This window comes from Sinocyclocheilus anshuiensis, unplaced genomic scaffold, assembly GCF_001515605.1.
Source record: "Sinocyclocheilus anshuiensis isolate Anshui unplaced genomic scaffold, SAMN03320099.WGS_v1.1 scaffold343, whole genome shotgun sequence".
Lineage (NCBI taxonomy): Eukaryota > Metazoa > Chordata > Actinopteri > Cypriniformes > Cyprinidae > Sinocyclocheilus > Sinocyclocheilus anshuiensis.
In genome coordinates, this window is record NW_015549598.1 from 1,900,475 (window position 1) to 1,912,603 (window position 12,129).

The 12,129-nt window shown below is 37.4% G+C and overlaps 1 protein-coding gene across 18 annotated transcripts in view; it reads left to right on the forward strand.

Moving 5' to 3' along the window:
* The window catches only part of LOC107658643 (calcium/calmodulin-dependent protein kinase type II subunit beta), a 67,742-nt gene extending 55,891 nt beyond the window's left edge, over window positions 1-11,851 (forward strand). For 15 of the 18 annotated variants that reach the window (XM_016447274.1, XM_016447278.1, XM_016447280.1 and 12 more), the window contains 5 exons: window positions 243-291; window positions 7,484-7,559; window positions 7,792-7,886; window positions 8,009-8,243; window positions 10,758-11,851. In XM_016447274.1, coding sequence (XP_016302760.1) covers window positions 243-291; window positions 7,484-7,559; window positions 7,792-7,886; window positions 8,009-8,241 — 453 coding nt within the window. In that variant the 3' untranslated portion in view covers window positions 8,242-8,243; window positions 10,758-11,851. Of the gene's footprint in view, window positions 1-242; window positions 292-1,948; window positions 2,030-3,055; window positions 3,176-5,428; window positions 5,570-7,483; window positions 7,560-7,791; window positions 7,887-8,008; window positions 8,244-10,757 lie in introns of all 18 variants that reach the window. The other 3 variants (XM_016447271.1, XM_016447272.1, XM_016447270.1) reach the window with 1 other exon arrangement.
* The last annotated feature ends 278 nt before the right edge of the window (window positions 11,852-12,129 follow it).

A 12,129-nucleotide genomic window follows, 5' to 3' on the forward strand; every position in this document is an offset into this window, starting at 1 on the left:
GAGCCTGAGATTAAACCTTTGCCCGCGACTGTCTACACTACTGTTGGCAGTGTCAGTCACTTGAAGTGGAATATGTATGACTTCATTTGTGGTGATGATTATCCCATCTGTCTCAGTGGTAGTACTGGTCGTGCTTTATTGGAGTTAGTCGCTGTTTGTTGAATACATTTTTTTTTTGGTGTGTGTGTGTGTGTTAGTGAAGGTGTGAGATCGGACAATGATTGCTTTTGTCTGTCTTGCAGGAATCTTCAGACAGCAGCAACACCACCATTGAGGATGAAGACGTCAAAGGTGAGCGGATTCTGTTTTTGTTGCATTTTTAAACAATATGATCTGTGGTGATTTTACCAAGGACTTTCCAGTTCTGAAGACATCACCAAGCCCTATAAGGACACTTTTCACAATCCAGTCAATTGCTGATGGATAAAATCAAGTGATTTTTTTTTTCTTCTACATCCTGTGTCACTCAGAAATACAGTATCGTTCAAAAGTTTAATGGCAGTACGATTTTTTTTTAAATAACTTAATATTTTTATTCATTGCATTAAATCGATCAAAAGTGACTGAAAAATAATGTATAATGTTACAAAAGATTTCAAATAAATGCTGTTCTTTTCAACTTTCTATTCACCAAAGAATCCTTAAAGAAAATGTATCATGGATTCCACAAACATATGAAGCAGCACAACTGTTTTCAACATTGATAAAAATCTGAAATGTTTCTTGAGCAGCAAATCAGCATATTAGAATGATTTCTGAAGGATCATGTGACACTGAAGACTGGAGTAATGATGCAGAAAATTCAGCTTTGATCACAGAAATAAATTACATTTTAAAATATAAAAATAGTTATTTTAAATTTTTAAATAATTTGACATTTTTGATCAAATAGATGCAGCCTTGGTGAGCATAAGAGACCTCTTTCAAAGACATTAAATGGGTCAAGAACTGAGAAATCAAAAATTCCTTGATCTTTTGACATTGTACTGTGAAAACATCCTGTAAGTTTCAGAACTCAAAACTTTCTTGTTAGTCTAAAAACAGCTTATATTGAAGAAAACAGGACAGAAAATAGCCTATTACGTCTAAATTATGTTTTTTGATGTAAAAATCTTGATAACATAATAATTGGACCTCAGGGAACAGTACAAAATAATAAAAATAGGCAGTTCATGACCCCTTTAAAAATCTTACCAACCCCAAACTTCTGAACAGTAGTGTTTATTGTGTAATGGAACTTGCTTTGCTTCATGTTGTAACTAAAACCCCATTAATCACTGTGTTACACAGCCTCACGTGGCTTATTGCTTTTTGAAAATAAAAACAATAGTAGTAATAAAAAAAACTAATTAAAAATAAATATATATATTTTTTATTGATATAATTAAAATTCAATTTATTTTTACATATAATTTTAAAGTACGGTATTTGCTGCAGTCACAGGTTTGCACACATTGCCTCGTCTTTGAACTTTGATCTATCAGTTTTTGAAGCCATGTACGAAAAATCTGAAGCATTTTATTGTACTGAAATGTAATTTGCGTGTGCTATTGTTGTGACATTCTTGTGGCCTTTTGACTTTCTTTGTAAGGTTCGTAAGAAGTGTTGGCTTAATTCTTGCGCTTTGGCATCCTGCTCTTCTGGGACGCACGTTTCAGGACACCTTCAGTGTATTTTTAACTTTAGGAACACTAGAAATGTGAGAGAAGTGGGCTAAGACTCTGCGTATGTGTGTTTTATTCACACGGGTAAATGTAGGTTTTTTCGTTGTGTGGAAGTGTCGTGCTCTGAAGTGACAGAAGTGGGCGGGATGATTTGCCACCCTTCCATGTAAATCTCTCAGCCTCAATAATAGGTTAAATAATGTGCCATGTTCCATCTTTGCATGTCCTCCTTTCTCATTCTCATCTTTCCAGTCTCTTCCCACCTTTTCCTTCCCACTCAATAGGGAAAAGCCTAGATAGCAGTTCAGTTAAAGCCCCCTCTGAAGTCAGCCAATCACCTCCGGGCTCCGTCCCCGCCATTTTCTGTAAGTCTGGTCTGCACGCGTTTGGTTTGGCCTGGCTGGTTTGCACGGCATTGATCAGCCCTAAATCCCTAAAAAAAATAACCAGCTTCCCTTGAGTTTTGCTCTTCTTGAGGTAACTTATAGATATGAAAATATGGGTTGATTTGGCTAATAACAGACAGTTTAGGGTCCAGTGTAATTTGCACAGTGCTGTCTCTAGTCTTTGTGCTTTATTAACCATTAGTGCTGTGGCGGTGTTATTAAAGCTTAAGGTTTCTAACAGGAAGACCACTGGAGTTCACAAGTTGCTCCAGGTTAACTTAAAGGTGCTGTATGTAATTTTTTGACTGAACTAAAGCATAAAAATAGCATATGTTTGCAGATACTACTGCAATACCCATTTCAAACGTGAGCTGTCAATATTACATACTGGATAGTTCACCCCAAAACGAAAATTCAGTCATTTGCTCACCCTCATGTCATTCCAAACCGTTATGACTTTCTTTCTTCTGTGGAAGACAAAGGATATTTTGAAGAATGTGGGTAACCACACAGTTTTTGTTCATTGTATGAACAAAAAATACAGTGGAAGTCAATGGGAACCAAAACTGTTTGGTTACCAGTATTCTTCAAAATATCTTATTTTGCGTTCAGCAGAAAAAACAACAACATGTGACTCAGAGAGTGACATGAGGGTGTGTAAATGATGACAGAATGTTTACTTTTGGGTGATCTTGCCCTTTAACCACTAATAAGTGTGGATAAAAGACTGCAGTATACCTTTAACTGAGAAGTCAATTCAAGTGCAGTGAAAGCATGGTTTTCCTGAAGCCTAGCAGGAAAGGGTTTTGATCACCGTGGGAATACCAATAGAGCACTTTCTCTTACTGATCAACTCCCTGCTGTTGTTGCGTGCGCTGCCCAGCTAGGGCTGTTAATGGAATGGCATGCACACATCACTTTGAGACGCATAAGTTTGGATGAATCTCTGTCATCTTGCTCCCGCCATCGGTCATCATTACCCCCCTCACCCTCATGTGTAAACAGCCACCAAGCTGACCGACATCCTGGGCTGCGCCCGTAGGGGCTCGGGACCCTCGGCAGTGCCTGATAGTGAAGCAGCTGCCCACTCCACACAATCCCCTCCACAGACCCCCATCATGCAGAGTGAGTATAGTGCCCCCTGCAGACTTAAGCACAGACGCTCATGCACAGGGGCCGTGAACATTTTTGGCTAGCACATTATGTCGTTTTATTGTTTTTGTCATTAAAGTAATTAGTTTTTGACAATTAATTATTTCAGTAATTGAATAATTAATAATAATATTAATGATCTGTTTTAATTTAATTATTTAAAATTTGTAAAAGTTTTATATTTTATATATTTTTTATTTTAAAGTGTTAAAGCAACTTAATTTAACAATAATAATATTAATAATATATTTTAATTGACTTTATTACTAATTTAATATTTAATTTTTAAATGTAAGTTTTAAATGAAGTAACTTAAAGGCACAATATGTAATTTTTTGCCACTAGAGGGCGCGTATTCAAAACAAACAAAGAAACAAAGGCATAGTTAGATGACGCCGTGACTGAGTGTGGAATCATGGGAGTTGTCGTCTTCATCCCCACAGCCGAAGCAATCCAACGGGACTCGGGCAGAAATCATGTTCATGGATGAGCGAATGTATTAAAGATTTATTAACGTCGTAGTATGAAGCAGGGTGAGGCTAAAAGCCGTCGAAGCAAAACGAGGCCGCTGAACGAGCGCAACACACGGCTCGAAAGCAGCGGAGCTTTTATTATGCCACAGTCGACCGCTTCCGCTCCTTCTGGAAAGCAGCGGAAGTAAGCAGCGCTGTTTTATCATACTAGATACATTTGAAAGTTCTGTTATAATGCTACTCTGTGCGGTCGTCACCTGTCTAATAAAATGCATAGCATATTAAAGCGTCTTTGGTGTTTCCATGTTTTCTACAAAACCGGAAATCGAGGGGTTATGACGTCATTGGCAGGCGACACAATGACACTATGGACACGGTCCGTGTCACTAGTTAAAATTGCTTATTTCTCTGGATTTAAACATTCTTCGAAACATTTGGGATAATGTAAGTACACAAGTCAGCAAAATATATAACACTGTTCTAGTGGTTTTTGGATATTTTAATAAAAAAATCTTACATATTGTGCCTTTAATTGAATAAGTTAATAATGTCCTGAAATACGTGTGGGTAACACTTTATTTTAAGGTGTCCTTGTTACACGTTACATGTACTTACTATTATAATCACAGTTATTTATGCATAATTACATGCAAGTAACCCTAAGCCAAACCCTAATCCTAACCCTAACCATAAGTACATGCACATGTTAAGTTACTTAAAGGCAGAGTAAGTGATTTCTGGTAACCAATGTTGATATTTGAAATCACCAAAACAAACACGCCCCTACCCCAAAAGGGTCTTGCCCCTATTTTGATAGCTCCGCCCCACATATACGTACGCAACCCAGGCAACTATTAGTTCTGTGAAGCAAAGCAAAACGAATGTTACACCGTGTCTACAGACGTGAGCAGTGCGGCGCAACAAATCCCCGACAGAAAACTGCTGCCGGAGTACTTAAATAGTACATAGTACTTAAATGCATAATTACACCGTAACAAGGACACCTTAAAATAAAGTGTAACCTACGTTTGTCATTAAAGTAATTACTTTGTAATATATATTCATTTGAATGATTTAATAATTAATAATTCAGTTTATTAAATTAAACAAATAATTAGCTAATTATTAATTAACAAATTAGCTTAATCATTTAGCATAATCATTTAGTTTCATATTTAATCATATTAACTATTCATTTATTAATGTAATATTAAATTCATGAAAGTATTAAACGGATCAATTTAATAATAAAGTAATTATTAAGCTGTGAGCGACAGTGCTTACTTTGCAATTTGGACAATGTATTATGCTGTTTACCAAGTTTCCAATAACAGGGGAGTTATTAAGATATAATGAGTAGTATTCAGCTAGTCATGGGATATATTAAGCTGTATGATATTAATATGTCAGGCCCCATGAGCCGACCCCCTCCATGTCTATTAAAACGGCTTTTTCTAGGCCACTGATAAAATTATAAAGTGAATGTACATGATGTACTGTTACGCATGTCCTTAGGTGTTTAACAGGTAAAACATGCACTTTTAATGTAGGACCCTGTTCATGTACCGTCTGTTGGCCCAAGTGTTGACCTTTGACCCTTGTTATTGATGCATATCCTGTTCAATCAGACACGACTGCCCCATGCATATTGTTATTTGTCTGATGTTGCTGCCTTTTCATCTCTTCACATGTTGTCCATCTCTCTGTCTCTTACGGTGGGTTAATGCATTCCTCCCTTTCCCAATCCACTCAGCCCAGTTCACAGATCTGGTGAGCAGTGTGGGGCGCGCACCTGTCCCGCAGCCTCAAACGGAGTCGCCTTCCTCTCGAACTTCTGTCCCCACTCCCCAAACCTCCTCCCCCCCAACCCTGCCCCCCTCTGTGTCTGTACAGAGTGAGTATATAGTGTGTGTGCTTTTAGCATAAGGTCAAGTCCACATTGCACTTTAATGACTTTAAAGGCCTTGATTCATTACAAAATAAAGTTCATCCACTCTTTCCTAATGTTGGGATCAGAAGGAAGGCAATGCACAACTTGGCACTGCACAGCGTCTAGTTTTCTTCAGAGCCATCTTAATCGTTTGGTTTCTGTGTAGACCTGCATTTTCCTCTTGCGTTATTTACCTACTACATATGCGAATCGGTGGGCGGAGCTTAACAGGCAGTGATGTAGAAGCAGGCGTTGAACTACTTCTGCGGAACTACTTTTTATTTCTCAGTTCATGACCCCTTTAATGGTAAGAATGAAAAAGAACAGTCTGCAGCTGAATTCCTATCAACCCTGTAACCAACATACGACATTCGGAAGTAGCAGGAGGCAGTTTTCCTGATAAAAATGCAGCATTTAAGCATCTGAAATAACATTTACAGAGTATGGTTTGTGACAGAACTGTGATGCACTTCCATACATATCCGCTTAGAGGAAGTGGGACGTTTATCAAAGCTGAAGCCACAGTCAGAGACTTTAGATCAGGCCTGCGGTGTCAGATTGACAAGGAGAAACTGAAGGACGTGTCGGGGCCACTAAGCTCCTCTAAAGTGGAGCAGGAAGCTGTGAAGGGAGGGAGAGAGAGAGAGAGAGAGAGAGAGAAAACGAGAAGTAAGCCGTATCTAAGGATCCAGGAATAGCTCAACTAGCTCCATGCAGTTAACAAGGAAAAGACAGAAGAAGATGAGGAGGAAAGTGGTGGAGATGTCGATTAGATGAAGGCAGAGTGTTTTTGGGCATCTGTGCATGTGTGAGCGTGCAAACTTCATCAGAAGAGAGAGAGTATTGAGGAGGAATGGATGAGGGTCTAGACTGAAGATCATGACTGAGAAACTAGGTAAGTCCACAGCAGAGCTGGTGTGTGTTAAACCTCTCTCAGCCTCTCAGGTCTGGAGTCAGGAGGACGTGACCTTTCTGACCTCTGCCTGTGTTTCAGAGCGTTAACTCTTGGTTTAGGTTGAAATTTGTCTGTTCATGTCATGTACAACTAAGAGGAACACTTAGCTTTGGCTCTATCAGTCTATAGTTTTAAAGAATCTATGAATGCACAATTGTCTTTCCTGTGCTGATGTATTTCCTGTAGAGACAGGAAGTTGGGGCGGAACATGCTGTACCGCTAAAAAGTTTGGGGTCAGTAAGATTTGAAAAGAAATTCGTCCTTTTATTCAGCAAGGATGCATTAAATGCATTGAACTTTCTATCCATCAAAGAATCCTGAAAAAAAATGTATCATGTTTCCACAAATATATGAAGCAGCACAACTTTTTTCAACATTGATAATCAGAAATGTTTCTTGAGCAGCAAATCAGCATATTAGAATGATTTCTGAAGGATCATGTGACAGTAAAGACTGGAGTAATGATGCAGAAAATTCAGCTTTGATCACAGCAATAAATTACATTTTAAAATGCATTAAAATAGAAAACAGTTATTTTAAATTGTAATATTTCACAAATGTTACAGTTTTACTGTATTTTTTATCAAATAAATGCAGCATAAGAGATTTATTAAAAAAAAAGGCTTACTGACACCTAACTAAGATTAATAAAGGCTATGAGATATTGTCCATTTTTATTTTATTTTTTAATTATTATTATTATGGTCCATTTTAAGCCACTAAGAGACACAAAAGTCACATTTTGATTTTATGGGGTCTTTAATTCACGTCTTTTAATGTAAAGATTAAAATATTCCAATATCTGAAGTCAAAAGTATTTACTTTTTTTTAATAATCATAATTTTGAGTGGGGAAAAAAAGATTAAACTAAGGTGGGACTACTTAGCATAAACTATATGTGTGTATTCACCTTTCTCTTACAGCACGCAAACAGGAAATCATTAAGATCACGGAGCAGCTGATAGAAGCCATCAATAATGGGGACTTTGACGCCTATGCGTATGTTACCTTATGCTTTCATGCAAACACAAACCACTTTGGCCCAAAACACACCATATTGTACAAATACAAGAATGCTATAGCAGCCATTAGTGTAAACTGTCTTCTTCTACAGTCAGTTCTACTGTCATGGCGGAGAAACAGTTTAGTTAGAGTAAGATGAAAATAGTTCAACTGTCCATGTTTATAGTAGCTACCTGAATAATAATACACAATGGGACCATTGTAACAGGAAAATCTGTGACCCTGGACTGACCTCCTTTGAACCCGAGGCTTTGGGGAACCTAGTTGAGGGAATGGACTTCCATAGATTCTACTTTGAGAACTGTAAGTGTGTTCAAGCAGAAAGACTACCATGGTTTAAATCATTAATGTGTGATATAAATCACAGGAAGTATCTGTAGCACCATGCACATGATCTTTCTCCATGTGTTTGTGTTTCTCCGCAGTGCTTTCTAAGAACAGCAAGCCCATCCACACCACCATCCTGAACCCTCACGTGCACCTGATTGGAGAAGAGGCCGCCTGCATCGCCTACATCCGTCTCACCCAGTTTGTGGATGGACAGGGCCGGCCACGCAGCAGCCAGTCGGAGGAGACCCGCGTGTGGCACCGTCGGGACTCCAAATGGCAGAACGTTCATTTCCACTGCTCTGGTGCACCGGCTGCCCCTCTCCAGTGAAGGTGACGCTTTGGAGTTGTCCATTTTCTGCAACTGTTTACTTTTGTTTTCACACTAGAGCTTTTGGTGTGGATTCAAATCTGTTTCACAGTAGAGTTTTGGTTGGTGTCAAGATGGATTCTGGGTTATTATAGTTAACTGAAATGAAAACCATAAAAACATTTTCATGATCTAAAATAAAATACACATTAACTGAAATAAAATCAAATATTAAAAACATAAACTTATTTTATCTCAGCTTATTGTCAAGGCAACATTTCTCATTTTCGTTTAGTTTAACTTGATGTATTAAAATAACTAAAACTGAAAAAAAACATTATGTAGACATATAAAAAAAGACCAAAAAACAACAAAACTAACTAAAATTCAAATAAAACAGAAAATATAAAATAAAAATTAATTCAAAATATTAATAAAAACTATAATAATATTTCAGTTATACTAAAATAACTGAAAATATTGGATAAAAGGTCTAATTCATATCATCATTGTGAAATTTTAACTAAATATGGGTTTTTAAGTTGGGAAAATATGATTAAATTTGCAGATATTTTACTTGTGTTCAAAATTTTGCATGGTTTGGCTCCGCTCCCACTTAATAAATTTATCAGGAAAAATTTGAATTCTTTTACTAGAGCCACTACTAGAGGGGACTGTATAATACCATATAGAAGAAGTACTTTTGGGCAATCAGTATTTTCTTATAGAGCAGTACATACTTGGAATACTATACCCATAGAATAAGAAATATTACATCTCTTGCTCCTTTTTCTGAATCGGTAAAAGGGTGGTTATTGGATAATCAAATATGTCTTCATAATTTGAAGTAGTGTTTCTTTTTTTTCTTTTTTTTGTACTCTGGTTTTTGTAATATGTTTGTTTCTGCTTTGTGTATTTGTGGATTATGGTTCTTACCATCAACCTGCCAGGGACTGCAGATGAAAATTAGCCTGAATGACTAAATCTGGCACATTTACATAGTAGACTTGTTTACTCATGTTAATTAATGTGTATTGTCCCTTTTAAATTAAATAAAAACAAACAAAAAACAAACAAACAAACAAATAACACATAAGAGCATAAAAAACTTTCAAAAAGAAAGTCTTTCAAAAATATTACTGTCCTCAAACTTTTGAACAGTATTATATTTTTATACAACAAATTCCTTGTTTAAGGTCATTTATATTAATTTAAAATAAATTATTCAAATAAATTCATATTATGGCTCGTTTCCACTGAGCGGTACGGTTTGGTACTGTACAGTACGGAAGTTGTGAATGGTACCAAAATAGCGAACCGTACCGTACCACTTTTTTGGTACCCTTCCGTTGGGGTACCTAGCACAGCAAAGGGTACCAAAAGGGTGGAGCTAAACTCGCCGCAGAACGTTGATTGGTTGACTAGAATCGTCACTTTTATGTGATACAAGGGGATAAAGCGTCTTTCACTCGTTCCGCTTTGCTGTCCATGAGTGTTGGGCTTATTTACATCAGAGTGCGCAAACACAAAAAAATATAACCGCGTATTTTATATTTTCACACAGACAATAGCCGTTTCTCAATATGCGTTCTTGTGGACTTGTGAAACTCATTGCCCAAAAACCCGCGTAATTTTCTAAATATTACTGTTGTTGTGTCATGAAATGTAGTTTTAAGGGTTTTTCAGGAGAGAATGTAATTGTTTAAAACTCAAATCTGCGGTTTATTTATAAAGATAGCGCCTATTTGAAAATTTGCTATGCCGATTTCGGAGCTCCAGGCGATCAGCGGGCGCTCAGTGCTCATGTATCCGCCGAGAGCAGCCTCAGCTGGGCTAGTCCTTCCGACATTTGCCATGAGATACATTGATACATAAATTGTATCTCATTTAACATGAGATACAATTCATTTTGGGTAGGCTATATTTAACAGGCATTCGTGGTCTCATGAATCTATTATTTATTCCTGGTCATATCGTTTTGGCTGAGCACAAAGTTATCCTTAATTTTATATATTTATTTTTAACTTTAACGTAGTACAGCGCTGACTTTGTAGCATACGTTTGACTAAACTGTTTGTTTTTGTCTTTATTTTCTCTTATATAAGCCTCTTATACTTTGTACTTATACTTTTATAATGGCTATTATTGTTCATTAAAACTGACATTTAACAAAAAGAGGCAGAGTTTTGCTTATTGTTGCGCTTTATCGTCGATCGCTACTTTCCGGCATACACCACGCCTATCAAGAAGGGTACTATTGGCAGTGGAAACGCAAGCCTGATCAGGGTTACCCGTACCGAATCGTACTGTACTGAACTATACTGTACCGTACCGCTCAGTGGAAACGAGCCATTAATTATATTATAATTGTTAATATAATTAATAAGCATTAATAAAAACATAAAATAATATTTAAATAGTTCTTTTAGTTTATTTTTTAATATATTTTTAAATCTATGTATATTTTATATATTTTTAGAACATTCACTCCAGTGTGAGCTGATTAAAAACAGCATTTCTGTGTTTTTGTATTTCAGAGTGGCCCTGCAACAGATACATTAGATGCGAGTGACAAGGAGGACTGATAGGTCCAGCGTCGGAGCGCTCCGAAACCTCCAGCCTTCCAACGCTGGACACAGCCGTCCTCCCCTGCATGCAAACCAACAGTTATCTCTCTACCTGCTGGGCTGCTCCAGAACCCCCCTCACCTCCGACTCCACCCAGCACGCTCCCGAACGTCCGACCGAACGTCTTTATGCCAAGACTAACTCCCGACGCAAGAGCAGCACTGCATATATTAATCATCGAGAGCAATCATAGACTCCAGGTTCCCGTCTAGAGTTATAATAACCCGCACGATTGCCTTTGCGCTCGTCTTCACTGGCCTTATGCCCCCTGTGCCCAGGTACTCCCAAATACAGTAGATCATGTTTTAATAAAAATATCATTATTATTATTGTATTTATTGTTATTGTTACTACTATTGATTATATATGATTATTACTTCCGTCAGGATTCTAAGTATTGCTGTTGTTCTTGAGATTGTATATTTGATGGTAAAATTACTGATGTTTTGTTTCAAAACATTTGATTTTTTCTCTCTTTTTTGTAAGCATGGATTTTAAGTATTTTTTTGGTGTTCAAATAATCTGAAGTCTATCTAAAAGCAGCTGCACTCACATGGTTTTAAGATTCAAAACTCGTGGCGAGCAGTTTTTCTGTCACCGTGATCAGTGTTTGTATTATCAGGTCACCAATCAGATCTCTTGGAGGCAGCTGACATCATCACATCATTGAGATTCGCCTCGTATATCTGCAGGTTGCCAAGTTGATTTTTTTCAAAAGGAGCTTTTTGTCTCTAAATCAGAGCATGATCTCATGTATTGGCCCTTGATGACCAGCAGCTGATGTGTCCTTCTTATTGACAATCAATGCTGATCTGGTTTTATGTGAGTTTTGGTGGTCTGTGAGACTAGGAATGTCTGTTGAAGCTAGTCTTCTTTGTCTCGAGGGATCTAGTAGGATGTTTCGAGAGAGTACAGTATGTTGTTTTTAAGGGCCTTTATTGTAAAGCAGCAGGATATTTACCGCTGTTCACTGGCCAAGTGTATTCAAGATTTAAATAGCCATTCTGGATCCCACGGTGATCAGAAACCTGCGAATTTTAACGTGTTTGTACCTTTGTCACAGGAACGTTGTGATTCACCTCGACTCAGGCACCTACAGTTATCATTCTTTGTTTTTCTTTTTTGTTCTGTACACACGGGAACTTTTTATATATAATTTATGTGGTGTAATTATGGCGGTATTGTTCTTAGTTTTTTTTTTTTTACGTGTGTGTGTGTGTGTGTGTGTGTGTGTGTGTGTGCACGTGTGTGGTTTTACAATACAATGGCACTGATATCCTGA